The 21,461-nt window shown below is 40.9% G+C and overlaps 1 protein-coding gene across 2 annotated transcripts in view; it reads left to right on the top strand.

Moving 5' to 3' along the window:
* The window catches only part of MBOAT1 (membrane bound glycerophospholipid O-acyltransferase 1), an 84,324-nt gene that overhangs the window by 27,416 nt on the left and 35,447 nt on the right, over window positions 1-21,461 (top strand). For both annotated transcript variants that reach the window (XM_088475849.1, XM_088475850.1), the window contains exons 2-5: window positions 769-914; window positions 1,835-1,912; window positions 18,489-18,584; window positions 21,371-21,426. In XM_088475849.1, coding sequence (XP_088331975.1) covers window positions 769-914; window positions 1,835-1,912; window positions 18,489-18,584; window positions 21,371-21,426 — 376 coding nt within the window. The remainder of the gene's footprint in view (window positions 1-768; window positions 915-1,834; window positions 1,913-18,488; window positions 18,585-21,370; window positions 21,427-21,461) is intronic.

The following is a 21,461-nucleotide window of genomic DNA, read 5'->3' as shown; positions in this document are numbered from 1 at the left end:
CGAAGCAATATGTCTGTGAACCAGTGGCATCACAAGGGGGCCACACCCGGGTGACACCAAGGTGCAGATTCGCCCCTCAGTGACAGAAGCCGGGTGCTGCACTGTATAATAAGTGCAGCACTAGGCTCCTGACAACTGTGAGGGAGCCGGCTGGCACTGTGTACACAGGGCAGTCCGCACCTCCGGCACCCTCCCTGACCCCTAGTAATAACGGGACCACGGAGGTTTGGCCGTGAGGCCACGCCCCCTTCCTGTGAGGCCATGCCCTGTATGTGAGGCCACGACCGTTTTCGGTGGCGCGTGGTACCTCTATATGACCAGTGTTCTCCCCAGAAAATATTTCCAGGCGGGTGGCATCAAGAAGTAGCCGGGTGGGAGCTTTCGCTATAATAAATTGTTTAAACCATGACCTAATGATTTAAACTTGAAATAACATTTTATATATTTATTCTCCTCTACTTATTAGAGGCCCAGTCATCTGATTAAGAAAAAGCTGCAAAGTCTGTAGGATCTGGTCCTTTTTATACAGCTGCCAGATACTGTCCCCACTTGCAGGCTCCCAAAGTGCCGGGTGGTAGGCGGTTTCTTGCCGGGTTGTGCATCCGCAATAAACAGCCTGGGGAGGACACTGATGACATTTCTCTTTATTACCTGTAGACTTCATTAGGAATAGCTAAAATGTCTGCAAATCTTTGAAAAAATAGATCTGTAAACTAGAATAAAGGACATAAACTATATCGTTTCCTAAGAAAATATTGCTTATTTCAGGTCAACTTTGTTACTTGTCAGCTGTTTGCCTTGGTGTTTGCTGTGTTGTTCCGTACTTACCTGAGCCCAGGCCATGCACATGCTACTGTTCGACATGCTTTCGCCACCATTGTCGGTGTTTACCTTTCAGTATTTTGCTTTGGATGGTAAGTATTAAACCTCTTGTTGCCTTGATTGCTTTGGTCAGATATGTTACTATTTTACTTACAAAAAAAACTCCAGCTCAAATCTTTAATGATTTGCTACTTACCACTATGTGGAAACCGCAGGGTTCACCTTCGAGATGGTGCATTGCTTTTATAGAGATGTCAAAACTTTCATCACAAATACATGAACCAAAATAGATATACGGGAATTAGGTACATTCACAGCAGAGCAAGAATATCTATAGTTTGGAGACAGTGACTATCCCCCAGTGTATGGACATTGCAACAGAAAATGGAGTACATTATATACTGTACAAACAAGTCTTTCTATAGTATGTCTGCAACAAAGGGGAATAAGCCCGGTGTGGAATGTATTTATGAGCACGAAGTACTTACAGTAGTAGCATATAAACTGACTAATATTCAACAAATAAATGCATGCTACAATCAAGATAATTAAAGTACATTCTTGCAGATTTGACTTACCTTTAATGAAATATATTAACACTTTAACAGATTACAATGTTAGCAGCGTCATTATATTACTGCAATACTGTGTGGTTCCAATGCACTATACCTATGTGGATGTGGACAGCATACTTGGACTGGCATTGATATTAAGACATCTGGCAGCGGTGCCTACTTGGCAGTATAATTTTATCGTGTTCCATTAGAATGAGCCCAAAAGGAGGCAATATTACTTGAATTATAAAGCCAATATTAGATTTTGTAATATGCTTATGTTGAATATATTTTTGGCATAGGTATAATCCTTTGTTTTTTTTCTATAATGTATCCTTTTAATTAAATGGTAAAGAACCACCAACCTACCAGACTTGAATTGTCACCGCTTTGATAACCAGTATTTGCTTCACCATCTAGAGTGATGTAGTGTAAATGTGCTTGTCTTTACATTATAGGTACTCTCTACACATATTTGTATTGGTACTTCTGTGCTACTGCATCATGATGAATGCAAGCTCTGAAAATGTTCACAGGTAAGAAAAGTACATTACGCTCTTCATCTAGACAAGCTTTGTATTCAGGCGTATGTAAAGTTCATAAAGAAAGTATTTGCAGTTACACATTAGAAGGGAGGCCTGATTACTTCCCTGCCACAACATTGCTTTTTTCCTATACTTGCAAACCCTCTGCCTAATCCTCTTTACTGGTAACAAATAACAACCAGAGCCATTGCATTAAATTAGGGTACACTATAAACAATATGTCGTCTGACATATCGGGCACATCGTCTAGGGTGTACCCGCTATGTCGCTGACTATGCGCTCTCCCGCATGTCGTCATGGGCGACATCGTTAGCACGGGCCATGCTGCATAGCCCCTGCCGTCACTGCCGGCATCGATAAGTGTGTACGCACTTGCCTATGTTAGATCCAGTCGCTTACAAGGTCAGTACCCACTAGACACTAGACCAGTACACACTAGACACTAGACCGGCCTTTATTCCAAATACTGTCCTTAAGTGTGAACAGGCTCTACTACCCACAGAAGCACACCCTAGTACTGTAGTATACTGATAAGGCATACTCATAAGGCGTACAACATACTACAACAGAGAAAATATACACATCCAGGATTAATGGGCACAACCTACCAGCAAATTACATAGTACAGCCCCTGTAGCCATAGACTTAGATTTCAGACAACCAAGAGACATGTTGTCCTCACTTTGACGATAAACCATTTGCCAATTAAAGTAGCTTCACTGTATATTCCCAATGTGGGACAGGGGATCTTCTTTGTCAAACTATTTTGTAAACTCTTATTGGTGTTGAGGGCTGTAATAATAGGAGGCCAAAAACAGGACATTTCACCCTTTCAAAAAAACACCTATAACCACTTTTAAAGTGTCACAAAAGATATCTTCTCTATTAAAGCAACAATCATCATAGAAAGCTTACACACATTAATTGACTCCCCATAACTACAGTCATATGACCAGTACAGTGCATAAATGAAGCGTCAGGCACTTAAGTATACAGGGTGCCTGGCGCTTTGTTTTTATACTGTATGTATTATTGATTACATTGATTGAACACTCTGGTGCAGGACTGTTCCCTTTGGATCCTTTTGTTCTGTCTCTAAGTGGCTGCCTAATACTATTGTAAATACTCAGCCTCATTTATCAACGAGTTTATCACTCAAAACTAGTGATAAATATTACTTTTTATGATAAATGGTGCTCAGCCAATCAGCTCCCAACTGTCAACTGTTAGAAAAATGACAGTCGGGAACTGATTGGTTGGATCACCATTTATCATAAAAAGTAATATTTATAACTAGTTTTGAGTTGTAAACTCGTTGATAAATGAGGTTGTCAGTTATGAATAGCTGCAGCGTAGTAAGATGATCTAATTACAAGTAATACTTATGAACACTACAGACCTGAGGCTGCGCTGTAAGAGGTTATCTATTCTTTTTAGTTATGTGCTAGAACTACTCTCCCCTGGATGCACAATACTGTGCTGGGACTTTTAGGGGGAAATATACTAAGCTGTGGAGAGAGAATAAGTACCAACCAATCAGCTCCTACCTATCATTTTTCAAACACAGCCTGTAACATGACAGGAGCTGATTGGTTGGTACTTTATCTCTCTCCACTTTATCTCTCTCCAAGGCTTAGTGCATCTCCCCTGTAGTCTGTCAAGCCCTTTGCTGCTGTCCTTTGACTAGATGAGAGGGGAGTGTGACTAGGTGTAGAGTATGGCGAGATATTAAACAGACCTGGTCCCAGTTTCTCAGTGTCAGGAAGAGAGGATGATTCTTCCCCAGTTGTTAGGAGCTGGGTGGTGGTTGCTTGGCTTCTCAGTTGATGCAAACACTCTGCTTATAACTGTAGCTTCAGGGGGCCATCCGCAGCATCTGTCGTCTACATCTTCTGATCCCTCCTTAAAGACGGCTGCAAAGATGGCTGCAGGCTTTACTCTGAACCTTCAGCCTCTTGCCAGTGTACACTTTCGCCTGCTTTAAGCGCCGTCTCAGGGGCTGATCACTCCTGCTTCCTTTTCCTTTGTATGTGAGGGAGAGCCTTCTCTATTACACATACCTCAGACCAACTGTCACTTACCAACTGCCACTTCTCTTCTACCTGCTGTCCCCAGCCTTCCAGTTGACATCTCATAGAGTCCCTCTCTGTTTGTGCATGCTCAGAGAAGCACAGTTGTGCAGCAGCTGTAATACTTGAATTATAGTACTTACTAGAGTTTGCAGTACTGGAGATTCACCATTTTGGTTTTGATAATGTGGCGTATATCAATATTATAATAACTTTTACACACATTCATATTATGTTCTATTGCCTAGTACAGTGTTTCCCAAACCCAGTCCTCCTGGCCCACTCTCAGTCCAGGCATTTTGGTTATTCCTGCTTCAGCACAGGTGGGTAAATTAAACTCACTGAAGTAATAATTAAGCAACCTGTGGTCACGCGTGGATATCTTAAGTACCTGGACTTTGATTGGGCCATGAGGACGAGGTTTGGGAAACGCCTAATATATTGCATTATATCTGATTAGACCTGATTTAGTGAATAAACCCTTACTACCCAAGCTGATATCCTGGCGGCATCCGAGTGTCCGTAAGCAGAGATAGACTTAAGAGAAAAACAACTGTTACAGGTAAAACTCTTTTTTTTTTTCTGGTACTAGTGGTTATTGCAAGCAAATAGATTTATAGTGACATGCTAGGGAGATCTTTCACACAAATATTGGTTAGTGAGGCAATTGACACAAGCAGTTCTTAGCCACACTAAAGCGGTCACCAGAACATAGCTGGCCTTAGAAGAAGATCTACTAGGTATGCTGTCAACATATGCCATATTTTAGCTAGATCCAAAAGATAGACTTCTATTGCACAATTTCCACCTTCTAAAAAATTAACTAGTAGTAAAATATCTTTATTGGAAAAAGGATTGAAATTTTCGCCCACAACGAGCCCAAATATTTTTGAACTCTTTGTTGAATTAAATAGATTTATCATATCTTTATGCAGAAAACGATATTTTACATGTAAAAATCCCAAAAAAGGGGAAGTAACCTCTATGCCAATCATTCTAGATTCCATTGGTCTAAAACATTTGGAATACCTTTGGGAGGCTAGTAACATACAAGATGATACAGTTGTTCAATCCATCCAAACTTTTGATACTAACAGATCGGGGTCTCTATTTAAAACAAAATCTGAATTTTTTCCTGTAAGTGCCACAAGTGCCAATATAGACTGTTTCTTTAAGGTCACTTAAATGACTTTAAACATCTGTGCAGTAAACATGTGAACGTAAATAAAAATAATGTTCATTATAAATCCAATCTCAACAAGTGGGAAAAGAAGGCCCTTACGGAATTGATGGAGGGCAACACCATCATTTATCAAAGAGGCTGACAAGGGGGGTGGTATCGTCATCCAGAGCAGGGAAGATTACCTGGAAGAGGCCTTCCAGGCAACTCCAGGATCCATAGTTCTACCAGATTCTGGATGGGGATCCCACTTCTCCCTTTCTTTCAGAATTAATTTCTCTTCTTGATTCAGTGGTCTCCACGGGGGTCATTTCCAGGGAATAATGGAGATTTCTTCATCACCCAGACCCTTCAGTTCCCATATACTATCACCTCCCCAAGATCCACAAATTCTTCATCTTACCCCCTGGGTGACCTATCATCTGTGGTGTAGATTCTAATTGGATGACACTTTCTCCAACCCTATGTTGGTAAGCTAAGATCAGATATTAAAGACACTACACATTTTCTCACTTTTGTTCAAGATATCCTATGGAAAATGTCTTCTGCCTTTCTCACATTGGATGTCTCCTCCATTATATACTAATATTCCACATGAATTGGGTTTATCAGCTATTTACCATTTTAAACAACCATGGTGATCTTGCTGACCAATATAGGAATTTCATACTCTCTTCTATCCGGTTTATACTTTCTCACAACTATTTTTTATTTCTGGACACACTTTATTTACAGCTCATGGGGTACAGCCATGGGGACCAGGTTCGCACCCAGCTATGCCAACCTCTACATGGGGTTTTCGAAGAGCGCCATGTGGGGGGGGGGGTGTTTGGTGTGAACCTGGTCTTCTATGGCCCCTACATTGATGCCCTTTTTATTATTTGTGACAGGGAGTTAGACACAGCTTTATCTTTCATTGATTCCCTTAACACTAATTCTTTCAATCTATCTTTCACATACACTTTTCATAGGGACTCTATTGTCTTCCTGGACGTGACCCTCAGTGTGATCGATATGCATATTATATGTTCAAATTATCAAAAAGAGGTTAACACCAATTCTTACCTTCACTTTTCCAGTGCACACCATCTACCTTGGAAGAAAAATGTCCCCAAGGGGCAATTAATGAGAATTAGACGTAATTGTACGGATTTAGAGACCTTTGAAACTCATGTTACTATTCTCCTCAATTCCTTTAGAGATCGGGGGTATCCAGAAGATCTTCTAACCAGGGCTTTAGAAGAAGTTAGATTGGTAGTTAGATCCTCTCTCTTGGCAGGTTCAAGCAAACACATATTTAGAAAGAGGAGTTTGAATAATTCCTCTAAAGATACACAGGAGACCAACAGACCTGGCCGGCCTTTATTTCTAAATATAACAGTTCTTCTCTGGAAATTAGAAAAATTATCAACAAAAATTACAACATTCTTAAACGTGATAATATTTTAAAGAAATGTATACCTAAGAAACCTGTAGTTTTTTATAAAAAGAACAAATCTTTGAAGACTTTGTTGGCACCCAGATTTTTTTAATCTGTGGAGAAACATAATTTGACTACAAGCAATTGGCTAACAAATAGGCCAAAAGGCTTTTTTAAATGTGGCAACTCAAGATGTACGACCTGCCAATTTGTGGCTAATAATACTAAATCCATATATTATAAAAGTGAAGATAGGATATATGAACTCAAATCTTTATTAATTGCGACTCTAAATTTGTCATATATATGTTAAAATGTGACTAATTTGGTCTATGTTGGTCGAATCACGAGAACTTTAAAGTTTCGCTTTATGGAACATAGTAGGAACATCATAAATCAATATCAGAAACCTAGTGTATCCAGGCATTTCAGTGAAGTCCATGGTGCAGATCCGAAGTGTCTTAAGTTGGTTGGTTTGGAAACAATTCCCCCTCAATATTTGAGGGGGGATAAGATTCGATAAACTCTGTAAACAAGAAACATTTGGGATGTTTAGGTTGGGCTCCCTTCATCTTGAAGGACTTAATGAAAGCTTAGAACTTAATTCTGTCTTATAAATTGGATTTTTTTTGTGTAGAATTGTTTTTAATTTTAAGCTTTGTTTATTATTTATTCAATAATTATCATCTTTTTGTTGATTTATAGTGTTTTAATTATAATTTGCCTATGCGCACGGATGTGTGAGTATGAATATATATACATCCGTGCTTAAATGTTTGTCAATAAGTACCATTATGATTTCATATTATAAATGTCAATTGATATATAGATATTTTTAATTATTGTGTGTGTGTATATGTATATATATAGATGTGTGTGTGTATATGTATGTGTATATATATATATATATATATAATATGTGTGTGTGTAATCAATCTCTGCGGCTTGATTTATATTTTCATATGTTATTGAATCCAGTGAATTTTTTCTCCTGTTAATTTTTTATATGTGCATTTTTTTATTGAGCTATATTCAATTTTTATATATTTCTAGCAGATATTACTTGTATCATTATGGTTCAGCGCTGTGTACAACCTTTTTTTTTTCTTTTGCTAAGTATCCTTGTGATACAATCAGGAGGATTGACAACCTCCTTCACAGCTGTGATATTTTTAATTACATTACAGCGCCCTTGTTAAAAGGTTTTTAGTTTTTTTTGCACAATTTCCACCTGGAATTTTTGCACAGATGTATATAAACTTCTAGATAATCCCAATATAATGATTGTGCTACTCTATTATTGAAGTGTGTAGACCGCATTGGGGAGACGCTCTCCAACTTCTACAAATATTATTTGCAGAGGTTGTATGGTGGAGAGCACAAATGCTTCTGTTTACTATCTTCTCAAGAAAGTTACAAAAGATCAAATTCTACTCTGTTTTCCCTGCTCCTTCACCCAATCCCACATTTTTTTAAAGCATGCTCTAAAGCCCCGTACCCACTTAACAATTTATTTGAACGATATGAATGTTAACGACATCGGTGATATATCGTTAAAATCGCCCAGTGTGTAAGCACTAAAAAGATGAATGATGCGCACTCCCGCGGGTTGTTAACGATATCCCCAGTCGTCTGTACATGCAACTACTATGGGGATATCGTTAACAATGTAATGCTACCGAATGTAGTAAGGTCTCACTCCACCCCCCCACACCATCGTTTGCCATTGCCGGTACCCCCGCTGGGTCCGTCCAGTGAGTATAAGGCTTTAGACTAATAGCTCATATACTCAGTGTTTCAAGATGCTTAACAGCACTTTACTGGATGAATTCTGAGTCCACAACTGTTGGTTTGAGTCAGTAAACCGCAAAGTGTCAGTGTAGCCTTGTCTGATGTTTCTCTGTGTGATGTTACCGGTTCTAAATATTGCTTCTCTTTGCTCGCACCTCAGAAGCACATTGCAGAAAGCTACAATGTGACTTTAAGCTTAATTGACTCATCCCCTTTGAGTGTTCTGTTCTGTAAAACTGGAATGAATTAATAGTATAATAAATGACCGTCTCAACCAGCTTTTCCGGCATTTGGAATATGTGGACCTCTTCCTATTTCTCTGTTTCATTATCATTGTTTAACACTTTAACCTTCTATTATTCCCCTAAACACATAATTGGTCTCTTTCTCACCCACCCTTTTTTTCCTACTTTTTCTAACCCATACTACGTAATGCTCATTTTCTCCTCTACCTGGATCCCACAATTGTTTTACATTACTTGCTAAAATCCTTCTAACTGCCAGCCACATCATCTAACATGTCACATGAACTCTGATATCATGAGTCAAACAAAATGACTTAATTTCATGATTTTAGTTGGTATGATTTCAGAAGTCCAAACAACACCCAAGTGTCAGAGTGTAGAATTACTGCTTTACTTGGCGACCGGTAACTGCCCTTGCAGACCTATTCTATTAATAGAAAATGTATTTTACATTTGCCTTAACTATCTCAGGCTGCTAAATATACAGTCAGGTGCATAAATATTGGGACATTGACAGAATTTTCATATTTTGGCCTCTATTCACCACCACAATGGCTTTGAAATGAAACATACAAGATGTGCTTTAACTGCAGACTTTCAGATTTAATTTGAGGTGTTTAAATCCAAATCAGGTGAACGGTGTAGGAATTACAACGATTTCTATATGTGCCTGATTCATTATTTGCCTACATCTTAAGCTGTTTACATTCCGTTGTGAATATAGACAGAAGAGGGTCCCTGTGCAGTAATAGTATTTAGACTATTACATCCCACCACACCTATGCGCAAAGATCTTGTGGTGGAGTTGATAGAGGATTCCTGTTGACAGGCCAATTCAAGGTTTGCATTTTGTAAACTTAAAACAGACCTGTATGTAGAATAACTCATACCACCACCCCCTCCTTGTCTTCTGGGGCCCAAGTGTGGCTGTATTTGTGTTCTCCACTGTTTACAGTCCTGCTCTCATAACTCTGGATTACAAATTGGCTGCACAACTTATGTATATATATATATATATATATATATATATGACCTAATGCAGAGTAAGTACTACAATTAGAATAGTATTTTGTGTGTATTCACTCTGCACATGCACAGACCACATGGCACACGCATATGTGCCTATGCAGATTTTTGTGGTTTTGCCAATCATGCATGCTTGTGTCTGGGTGGGCTGAGCTAAGTGCAATTAGGGCACGCTTGGGGGGAAAACGCATTTATGTTTAAGAAAGCTGTGTTATTTGCAGGTTATCAAGGGCAGGTGCAAATAGTTGATGATGATGTTTGCCAGCACTGGCAAACACGTGTGATTGGCTGTTTGAAGAAATCACCAGTTGGTGTAAATTTAGCATTCAGGTATATATTCTATTTTTCTGGGCATGAAAACATTCTTTTACACACAAGTGTTTATAAACTCTGTTCAGACTAATTTCCATAAACAGAGAGCCACTGTAATGTTTTTTCTTCTTCAGGGTCCATAGGGATCCACAGGGCTACCATGGGGGAAAATGTGGTTGGAGTGATCCAGGCACCAAACTGCTAAGCTTTCAGCTCCCAGGATGCCTCAGGTCCTCCTCTACATATACCCCTCCCCTGGCCAAAGGCATTCAGTTTTGTCGTTTGGTGCTGTAGGATTCAGATGCGCCGTTATAACAGGGGGGACTGCTCAGGCATTTCCAAGCTTTTTTATTTTATGTTTTATTTAATTTATTTTTACTTCAGAGCAAGCAGCACTAGGCATCTTAATTGACGCCTGTGCTGCTGCTCCATCTACCCCCGCTGGCGCCGCAACACCAGTAACCCGCTCTCCCTGCCAGCCCCTCCCCCAGCCCAGACACCGATTCAGCTGAGGTTTTCCCGCGTCTGGGTTGCTCCTCCTACCTTCCTCTGTATGAGATGCATAGCGACCACTATCATTGTGCTGAAGCTGCTGGTATCATGAGGTTTTGGGTCTAGTTTCGCTATATACCTCTCCTTAGAGGCCAGGTTATACAGTGCTCTAAATCCTACCATGCCTTTTGTTTTGAGTAGTTGATTCAGGGCCCATTGCAAGTATATTGTGTATGCATTGTATGTGACTTTTGCTAGCTCTGCTGTGTTGTTACTGCCTTTACTGCTTTTATTTCATGTACTGTTATAACTATCACTACTATTTCTCCTCAAGCCTTTGCTACAGGTGTGTGGAGAATATTTTTTTTGTGTGTGTTTTTTTTAATTGTACTTCACATTTATTGTTGTTTTGTAAAGGCAGTCACATTTGCACTTATTTATTATGTCTAAGAATAAGGGTAAAGCGGTATCTGAGGCCCCGGTGCTGGTCCCCTGAGGACTTTATATAGGATGGTTTGTGTGCTGTTTGTTATAAAGAAACACTTCACCAGTCCCATCTACCAGCCCCTGTACAGGAGCCATCTTGGGTGTCCTCCTTGTCACAGGTTATGACGCAGCTAGTGGACTGTTTGGCTACTCCCACGCTGCCTCCCATAATGGGATACCCACAGTAGTTACAGCCTGCTATGTTTGTCCCCCTATACATCCTTCGTGGATGGATGTTTATGCCCACTCAAGTCAGAGTACGGCTCAGTCAACTGCTGCGTTTCAACAATTGTTGCAGGCGAACAGACCAGTAGTCACTAAAGCGCCTAAGCGGACGATATCATTTTATCAGCATATAGATTCAGACGCATCATCGGAGGAGTCAGATGATGTGCCGGGTTCTTCTCCAGGCTCTATCTCAGGAGAGGAGGACCATCCTTCTACAGTGGATGTCCCTTCTTTGGTGAGGATGGTCAAATCAATCCTAAATATAGAGAATGATGAGCCAGCTCATAGACCTAAGGCTCCAGTGTTTAAACACCATAAGGTGGTAAAAGCTGAGTTTCCTAAGTCTGAGCAGCTCACTGAACTTATGGAAGAAGCATGGAGTACCCCAGATAAACGGTTCCATGTTACTATAAGATTAGCATCTTTGTATCATTTCCCACCTACTGAATGTACTAAGTGGGAAGTCCCTCCTACTGTGGATTCTCATGTGACACATTTAGTGCTACGTTGCCTATACCGTCAGCATCTTCCCTTAAAGATCCTTAAAGACATGTCTTAAATCAGTGTTTTCATTGTCTGGAGCTGTTACTCGGCCAGCTATGGCTGCGGTCTGGGTATCCAAGGCTGTTGAAGAATGGACGGGGGGCATTAGAAGATACTCTTATCAAATACTACCAGAGAACAGCTGACCTGTATCTCCCACATATGGGAAGCGGCCTCCTATTTGGGAGAAGATGCAATAGATGCTGGGCTCCTGGCTTATAAAGCAGCTTTGGTTGTTGCCCATAGAGCCCTTTGGTTAAGGTCCTGGAAAGCAGATGCGGGATCCAATAAGGCTCTGGAATCCTTTCTTTTTATGGAAACATACTTTTTGGAGCAGAATTGGATAAGATAGTGGCTACTCTGGCAGCCTCAAAATCTGTAGTTCTGCCATCAACCGCTACATCAAAGTCTAGGCAGTCCTCTTTTTGGTCCTTTCGCCCTCAGGGAAGAGCAAAAGGACAGCCTTCCTCCAGACCGTCTAGTTCGCGCAGGACCACCAAGCAGCAAACTGAGAGGTCCTGGCCGGTCAGACGTCCAGCTTCTAAGCCAGACGACAAACCCTCTCCCTGATGGGGCGGGTCTCCTCCTGGGAGATCCCAGGGTGGGAGGCCAACTTCTTCATTTTGCAGACTACTGGCAAGAAACAACAGACGTCTGGGTCCGAGAAGTGGTCTCTCAGGGGTATGCCCTCACCTTCCGGAGGCATCCTCCCCAGAAGTTTTTTTGCACAACTTCCCCATCTGATTCTATCAATGCCTTGGCCCTCCAAGAGGCCATTTACTCACTGCTGTGGGCAGGGGTGATAATCCTGGTTCCTTGTGGTTCAACAAGGAAGGGGTTATTATTGCAATCTATTTTTGGTTCAGAAACCAAATGGATCTCTTCGTGCTATTCTAAATCTGAAAACCCTCAAATTTATCCGTGTACCCAAGTTCCGTTTGGTGATGGAACCTGGGGATTTTATGGCTTCCCTAGACATTCAGGATGCGTATCTGCATGTGCCTATTATGCCATCCCACCAACAATTTCTATGGTTTGCTGTCCTGCAACAACATTACCAATTTCAGGCACTGCCCTTTGGTCTATCAACGGCCCCTCGGGTCTTCACCAAAATAATGGCGGTTATGACGGCCTAACTCAGGTGCCAGGGAGTCAGAATACTGCCATACCTGGACGATCTTCTGATTTTGGCACAGTGTCCAGCTGTTCTACAACACCATCTCCAACTGACCATTGCCTGCCTACAGATGCACGGCTGGATGTCAATTGGAAAAAATCCTGTCTTTCTCCAATACAGCGGATGGTACATGTGGGGACCCTTCTGGATTCGCAGGCACAAAGGGTGTTTCTGCCAGGAAACAAGATTTTGACCCTATTATTGCGGGTATACAAATTGCTCTGCAAGCGAAGGGTATCCATTCTATCAGCTTTGCAGGTCCTGGGGTCAATGGTATCCACCTTCGACATGGTGGAATATGCTCAGTTCCACTCCAGGCCTCTGCGACAATTACCTCCTGGTGGAACGGGCAGTATTATTTAATATGGTCCCAGAGGATCCTTGTCACTCCGGAGATTCGTCTCACTCTCTCTCGTGGTGGCTACAAAAGGCTCATCTGGATTCCAAATTGGGTGCTTCTCACCACGGACGCCAGTATTTGTGGATGGGGGGGGGGGGGGCGGTGACAGGTCATCTTACCTTTTAGAGAAGATGGACAAATTAGGAAAGTCACCTGCCCATTAACATCCCGGAACTTCATGCAGTATGCAAATCGCTTATCTTGGCACAGGACCTACTCCAAGACAGGCCGGTCCAGATCCAGTTTGACAACGCGACCACGGTAGACTATTTCAATCATCAGGGAAGCGCGTGAAGTCAGGCAGGCATGAGGGAAGTGACAAACATTCTGATCTGGGCAGAACATCATCTTCCGGCTATCTCTGCAATATTCATACCGGGAGTCCTCAACTGGGAAGCGGAGATCCTAAGTCATCAGGACATACACGCTGGAGAGTGAGCTCTCCACCCAGGGGTCTTCAACTCCTGGTGAACAAATGAAGCCTACCAGACGTAGACCTCTTGGCAAATGGAGGAAACAAGGAAAGAACTTTGTTTGGTGAACACTCTTAAAGCGATGAAATTAAATTTAAATATAACTTTTATTTCTATCTGTTATACCATGTAAAAACATCCAAAAATCTCTAGACATCAAAAAATAACTGCGCAATACGAGACACCCCTACATCAAGTATGTATCTTTTTATTCATATTTTATTTGTTTATGTTGCAATCTTGCACCGTTTAGGTGGGAGCTCACTTACTGAGTTGCTCTTTCACAAGCAGTAGTTTGATATAACCAGCGGGTAATGTATGCATGCCTTGTGATTTCATCTACCTCAGTAAAACTTATTTATGCACAGACACTTTACATTATGCTGCCAAAAAGGAACATTTGCAATATATGATGATGTGTTTGCACACCACACTAGCACTTTATTATTGAGATCGGCATTAACATATATACTATAGTAGACGTTAAATTGTTCCTTTTAGATCATCAACACACTCGTCTTTCTAAGACATCAAAGTAGAGAATATACATCAATGTATTTCTAATGGATCTCTGAAACCTGCTTTAGAAACAATTTGGTTGCTAAATTGCATGTGTCTTTTACAACAAATGAATACTATCAGATAATGTGCATATGTTACTGAGTTTGTCTATCTCAGCAATTGATTGATTAATATTTATCACAGCTAATTTGCTATATGGAGCTTATATGATGGGGAAGGATAAAATTGTACTCATATGATGACTATTGAGTCTACAGTCTCAGCTTATATCATCCCTCTCTTGTCTTTGACTAAGCATTATGTCAGACAGAGGCAAGGTTTAGTTCCTGTGATAGCTATGAGAAATGTAAGCATTCAGGAACCACCTACTATTAAGATCAATTTGTAACAAAAAGGTATGCTGCTTGGATATATTTTGCAACATTATTTGAGGTCCTCGTCCTCCCACCTTCATTTTGTTTGAATGATTAGGGCCATATTCAGTATGGGGTGAATAGTCCCATATTTCCAACATCCGTATCCAATTACATTAACTTTTCGCCGGTGCGAAAAGTCAATGTTGAAAAACGGGGATAATTTTTCGCCAGCCTTTTGCTGGTGAAAAAAAGTGCAGAATTGGGATTTAGGGGTGCAGGCTTAAAAAAAAATAGCCTGCACTCTTGGGAATGCCCCCTTAAAATTAACTGTGTCAAAAAACAGTTTTTAAAAAAAAAATAGGGACACCCCAAAAAAAATTAGTTCCATTTTGGGGTTTAAAAAAAAAAATATGGGTAACAAATTTTTAACTAACGAAATAAATTCAGGGGGGGTCCCCAAGTATGCGACAGATGTTTTAAAGAATGCGGGTGGTAGCGGCAGGTGCATTTTTGAAGAATTTTCAAAATGCACCTTAGGGTCTTGCACCAATTTTCATGTACCCCAAATTTGATGAGCCTAGTTTTTTCTTGTAACCCCCCCCCCCCCCTAAGTGCTCTTCTTCACCCATTTCTCCCTGTCGGGAAAAAACACCTGCCGCTTCTATTTATAAAACATACTTACCTTCCGCAGGCCAAAACAGGGGTACCCATAATGATCCCCCATGTCAGGATATCATTAGGGGGGTCCCTGGATGCTTTCACGAAAATTCCCAATTTTTTCCCGATACCTTTCCGCTGGGTCCCGTTTTCGCAGATTTCAAATTGAATACGGGGATAAAGCAGCGGTGCGCCCGATACTTTATCCCACTCAAACCTCCGATATGGAGCGAAAAGTCCAGCACGGACTTTTTGCTCACATATTGAATCTACCTTTTAGTGTCTGATTACATGACAGCACCTGACATTGGACACAAGATTACTATTTTGATTCGAAACAAATTCTTTATTGATCTTTACCTCTATTAATGGAAACTATCTCAGAGGAGTAATTCTCTCATTGGAAGTCCGATGCTTTCAGCAAGACTTTCAAAAGTAGAAAGGAAACACTGAGGAATGTACAGTACCTATTACTCTGTTGTTTGAAAGTGTAAACTGACCACTGCAAATCTCTCACACCACATAGATGGCTGCTAAGCTAAGTGAGTAGCAGCAGAATTAGCAGTGGCAGTTTCTCTACCTTGACTCTCAGCTGAGTAGTTCTCTCATTGGTTGTTCGATACTTCTAGTAAGACATCCAAAAGCAGAAACAAAAGACTGAGGAACGTGCTTGTCACTCTGTTATTTCTATGGGAAAACTGATCTCTACAAATCTCTCACTCCTCATAGATGGCCACAAGGCTAAGTGAGAAGCAGCAGAATTGGTAGTAGCAGTTCTTTTACCAAGACTTTTCTGATTTTCTCTCAAGAAATAACCTTCCTATGTTGAGGTACCTGAGGTACCGTTATAAATGCTGAACTTGACGTACCATAATTTGTGCTATTTAAGCTGTACATGTAGTTTTATTGATTTGTATTTAATATTTTCACCATTAGATTGAGATCAAGGAGGCACTCATACCTCACATCTACCTAGATCTCATCAGTCCTTTCAAGGACCAATTATAAATTCAAAATATATTACTTCTAAGTTTCTATTTTGATGATTTTCTCTAGACTGTAATTTTTTGATGTCTAGAGATTTTTGTATGTTTTTACATGGTATTTTAATTCTATGTTTTAATTTAATTTCATCCCTTTAAGAGTGCTCACCAAACAAAGTTCTTTCCTTGTTTCATCCATTTTTCATTTGTATATAACTCTAGTGAGCACCACCACTGTCCAGGTCAACCTATGTCTGGTTACAGAATTATATGATAGGAATAGTGGTTTCAGTATTACTTTTGTTACAGTATTGTGATACTTGCCTGTGCAATGATATCCCCTTCCCTTACCCTTGTTACTTCGTAGACCTCATGGCCTCACGTCACAACTACAAGGTCCCCAGGTACGGGTCCAGGACCAGAGATCCCTCAGCTGCCTTTGTGGACGCGCTGGCAGTGAGGTGGGACTCCAAGATAGCTTTACCTCTTTCCTCCGATTTCCCTCCACCCAACTGTCAAGCAGGAAGGTGGCACAGTAATACTAGTAGCTCCTGCTTGGCCCAGGCGCCATTGGTTCACCGACATATGGAATCTATCCATAGACACTCCGTTTCCTTCCTCTATGGCCGGATCTGTTAGCGCAGGGTTCCTGTCTGTATGCGGACTTACATTGTCTGTCTTTGACGGCGTTGCTCTCGAGTCTTCCATCTTAAGAGCCAAAGTTTTCTCCAGCTCTGTGATTCAGACGATGCTTAGGGCGCGAAAGCCTTCCTTTGCCCTCATCTATTACAGAGTTTGGCACTTTTTTGGTCAATGGTGTTGCCACAAAAAGTTTTACCCTAAGGTTTTTAGGGTTTCCCGGGTACTTGCTTTCTCTGGGCTAGTTTAGACCTCTGTCTCCACCTGGCCCCTCTGAGAGTACATGTTTCTGCGCTGTCAGTTTGGTTCCAGTGAAGGATCGCTTCTCTGCCGGATGTTCTCAGAGTTCAGCCACCCTTTGTCCCACTGGTGACACCGTGGGATTTGTCTTTGGTTCTCAATGCTCCCCCATTTGAACCTCTGGATTCAGTAGATTTGAACTGGTTGACAGTGAAGACACTTTTTCTCATCGCTATTTCTTCTGCACGCAGAGTCTCTGATTTGGCAGCGCTCTCTTGTCGCTCCCTCTTTTTGATTTTTCACCAGAATAGAGCTGTCCTCTGTACACGGGCGGGTCACCTACCTAGGGTAGTGTCCCGTTTTCATGTAAATGAAGAGATTGTGGTTCCAGTTTCCCAGCCTTCAGACCTTTCTGTAAGTGAAGCCTCCCTGGATGTGGTTCGTGCTCTCCGTATCTGTGTGGATCGTACAAACTCTTTTAGAAAATCAGATGCTCTTTTTGTGTTATATGGTTTTCACAATGAGGCTGGTTCGGTGGTTGCGTATGACAATCTCTATCGCTTACACGCAGGCTGATCTCCCTGTTCCAAACACTGTGACAGCACATTCTATCCGGTCTGTGGGACCATCATCAGTGTTTCGTTGTGGTGCCTCTGCTGAACAATTGTGCAAGGCGGCCATATGGTCTTCTGTCTACACCTTTCTTTAATTTTACGCCTTTGACACTTTTGCCTCCCAGGATGCTTCCTTTGGGCAGGGGGGGGGGTTCTTCCTTAGGGGAACTGCTGTAGGACATCCCCATGGTATCCCTGTGGATCCCTATGGACCCTGAAGAAGAAAATAAGCGTTATGGTAGACTTACCTTTGTTAACTCTTTTTTTTTTTTTTTTCGAGGTCCATAGGTTACACAGGGCACCCACTCTGATGCACTTGGCTGCATTGGGTAATTTTTGTTTCGGTCACGGATTCCCTCATCTTGTGTGAGAGTGTTTCTGGTGTACATTGTCTTTCCCTCGCCTCTTTCCTTCTCCTGCCTTGGGCTTGTTTACAAAACTGAATGCCTGTGGCCCGGGGCGGGGTATATGTGGAGGAGGACCTGAGGCATCCTGGGAGCTGAAAGCTTAACGGTTTGGTGCCTGGATCACTCTAACCACATTTTCCCCTATGGTATCCCTGTGGACCATATGCACCTCGAAGAAAAAGAGTTAACAAAGGTAAGTCTACCGTAACTCTTATTTGGGTTATGGGTTAGATACAAAAATAAATGTCTATTGCATGACTGGTAAATAATTATTTTGAGTTTTATTTTTATTGCTTACATTTTTCAGGTACTCTTTCATAATGGCTATGGGGTATCTGACACTGTGCCAGATTAACAGAGTGTATGTATTTAATTATGGCATCCTCACCACTGATTTTTCTGGGTAAGTGTTTATACTTTCTCACTTGTATGTAATATGTTAAGGAATAAATAAGTCTAGCAATAATTTCTAAACCATCACAAGGAGGGGTCTTATGGTGCATACACATGGTCCGATCTGTCAGATGAACGATTGAGCGATTTTTACCAATGATTGAACAATTTCAGACAGTATTAAAATGAATGAAGTCATCAAAATCTGACTGCAAACACAGACTGTGTCAGATATCGTTATCTGATATGTGGGAACGCGCATCGTTCATCGTTCATCGTTGCAGGCCCACGTCAGATTTTCTAAAATCGTTATCGTTCATATCTGCCAACAAATCTGACCATGTGTATGCACCATTAGTTAAGTGTAATGCCAACCCTGTAATCTCTTTGATGTTGCTTCATTAATCCTTTGTTTCTCCAATGTAGACATTCCTGCCTGAGTTTTCCACCTGTATGACTGGTTAAAGCCGTTATGCGTGTAGTCTCACAAGCTGATCTAAACTTTCACTTAGCATTCCCTTAATGCAGAGGTTCCAAAGCTCCACCATTACAGTCCAGGTTTTAAGGATATCCATGCTTGAGTCCAGATTGCTAAATCATATTGACTGAGGTACTGATTTAGTCACCTGTGCTCAAGCATGGATAGCCTTAAAACATGGACTGTAATGGCGGAGTTTGGGAACCTCTCACTTAATTACTTTTCGTAACAGAGCAGAGGTAAATCTTTATCTATTTTATCTATGCTGATTTTTAAATTGGAAATGCTCTGTAACATGTAGCCATATGCATAGGGCAGTAAACCTATTTATTTTGGGGAAACTTATAATCTCCCGTTATTAGGTTTTGTATGAATGAAATCTGGTTTCCCTGATTCATTGCTTTGGCAGAGAGTGCCATTTGTAGCATTATAATGACTTTCTTTACCACCAATGCTGCTATTTATTAATATGTCAGTACTTCATTACGCGTAAAAATTATAGAGGTGAATCCTTATTTTAAACTGTTTTATTTCCTTGTTATGTTGACTGGATCAATTAAAACTCCACAAAAGACTGTGAATAAAACAGTAACTGAATAAATATTTTTTTATACAGTCAGGGGCATAAATATTGGGACATTTGACAGAATTTTCATATTTTGGCCTCTATTCACCACCACAATGGCTTTTAAATGAAACAAACAAGATGTGCTTTAACTGCAGACTTTCAGATTTAATTTGAGGGTAATTACATCCAAATCAGGTGAACAGTGTAGGAATTGCAACGGTTTCTATATGTGCCTCCCACTTTTTAAGGGGCCAAAAGTAATGGGACTATCAACTCAAAAGCTATTTCATGGACGGGTGTGGGCAATTCCCTCATTATTTAATTATCAATTAAGCAGGTAAAAGGTCTGGAGTTGATTCTAGGTGTGACATTTGCATTTGGAATCAGTTGCTGTCGACTCAATATGAGATCCAAAGAGCTGTCACTATCAGTGAAGCAAGCCATCATTAGGCTGAAAAATCAAAACAAACCCATCAGAGAGATAGCAAAAACATTAGGTGTGGCCAAATCAACTGTTTGGAACATTCTTAAAAAGAAAGACCTGTGGTTTTCCGGGTCCAAAAGACCCGGAAGACCACGGAAAACAACTGTGGTGGATGACAGAAGAATTATTTCCCTTGTGAAGAAAAACCCCTTCACAACAGTTGGCCAAATCAAGAACACTCTCCAGGAGGTAGGTGTATATGTGTCAAAGTCAACAATGACAAGAAGACTTCAAAAGAGTGAATATAGATGGTTCACCACAAGATGTAAACCATTGGTGAGCCTCAAAAACAGGAAGACCAGATTAGAGTTTGCCAAATAACATCTAAAAAAGCCATTACAGTTCTGGAACAACATCCTATGGACAAATGAGACAAAGATCAACTTGTACCAGAGTGATGGGAAGAGAAGAGTATGGAGAAGGAAAGGAACTGCTCATGATCCAAAACATACCACCTCATCAGTGAAGCATGGTGGTGGTAGTTTCATGGCGTGGGCATGTATGGCTGCCAATGGAACTAGTTCCCTTGTATTTATTGATGATGTGAATGCTGACAAAAGCAGCAGAATGAATTTTGAAGTGTTTCAGGCAATATTACATGCTCATATTCAGTCAAATGCTTCAGAACTTATTGGATGGCGCTTCACAGCGCAGATGGACAATGACCCGAAGCATACTGCAAAAGCAACCAAAGAGTTTTTTAAGGCTAAAAAGTGGAATGTTATGCAATGGCCAAGTCAATCCCCTGACCTGAATCCGATTTGAGCAAGCATTTCACTTGATGAAGACAAAACTGAAGGGAAAATGCCCCAAGAACAAGCAGGAACTGAAGACATTTGCAGTAGAGGCCTGGCAGAGCATCACCAGGGATGAAATCCAGCGTCTGGTGATGTCTATGCGTTCCAGACTTCAGGCTGTAATTGCCTGCAAAGGATTTGCAACAAAGTATTAAAAAGTGAAAGTTAGATTTAGGATTGTTTAGTTTGTCCCATTACTTTTGGCCCCTTAAAAAGTGAGAGGCACATATAGAAACCGTTGTAATACCTACACCGTTCTCCTGATTTGGATGTAATTACCCTCAAATTAAATCTGAAAGTCTGCAGTTAAAGCACATCTTGTTTGTTTCATTTCAAAGCCATTGTGGTGGTGAATAGAGGCCAAAATATGAAAATTCTGTCAATGTCCAAATATTTATGCACCTGACTGTATGTGGTGTTGAAGCTTTCTATAATCTGTGTCTCATGGCAACATGTTCCTCTGTTACAGTCCCTTGATGATTGTAACACAGAAAATCACAACATTGGCTTTCCAGCTACATGATGGTAAGATGTGGCTTAAACTTACTAGAATTCTAATG

Source organism: Taudactylus pleione, unplaced genomic scaffold (genome assembly GCF_031769625.1).
Source record: "Taudactylus pleione unplaced genomic scaffold, aTauple2 ptg000179l, whole genome shotgun sequence".
In the NCBI taxonomy this organism is placed as follows: Eukaryota; Metazoa; Chordata; class Amphibia; order Anura; family Myobatrachidae; genus Taudactylus; species Taudactylus pleione.
Note: the sequence above shows the minus strand (reverse complement) of the source record. Positions and strands in the feature narration are given on the sequence as shown.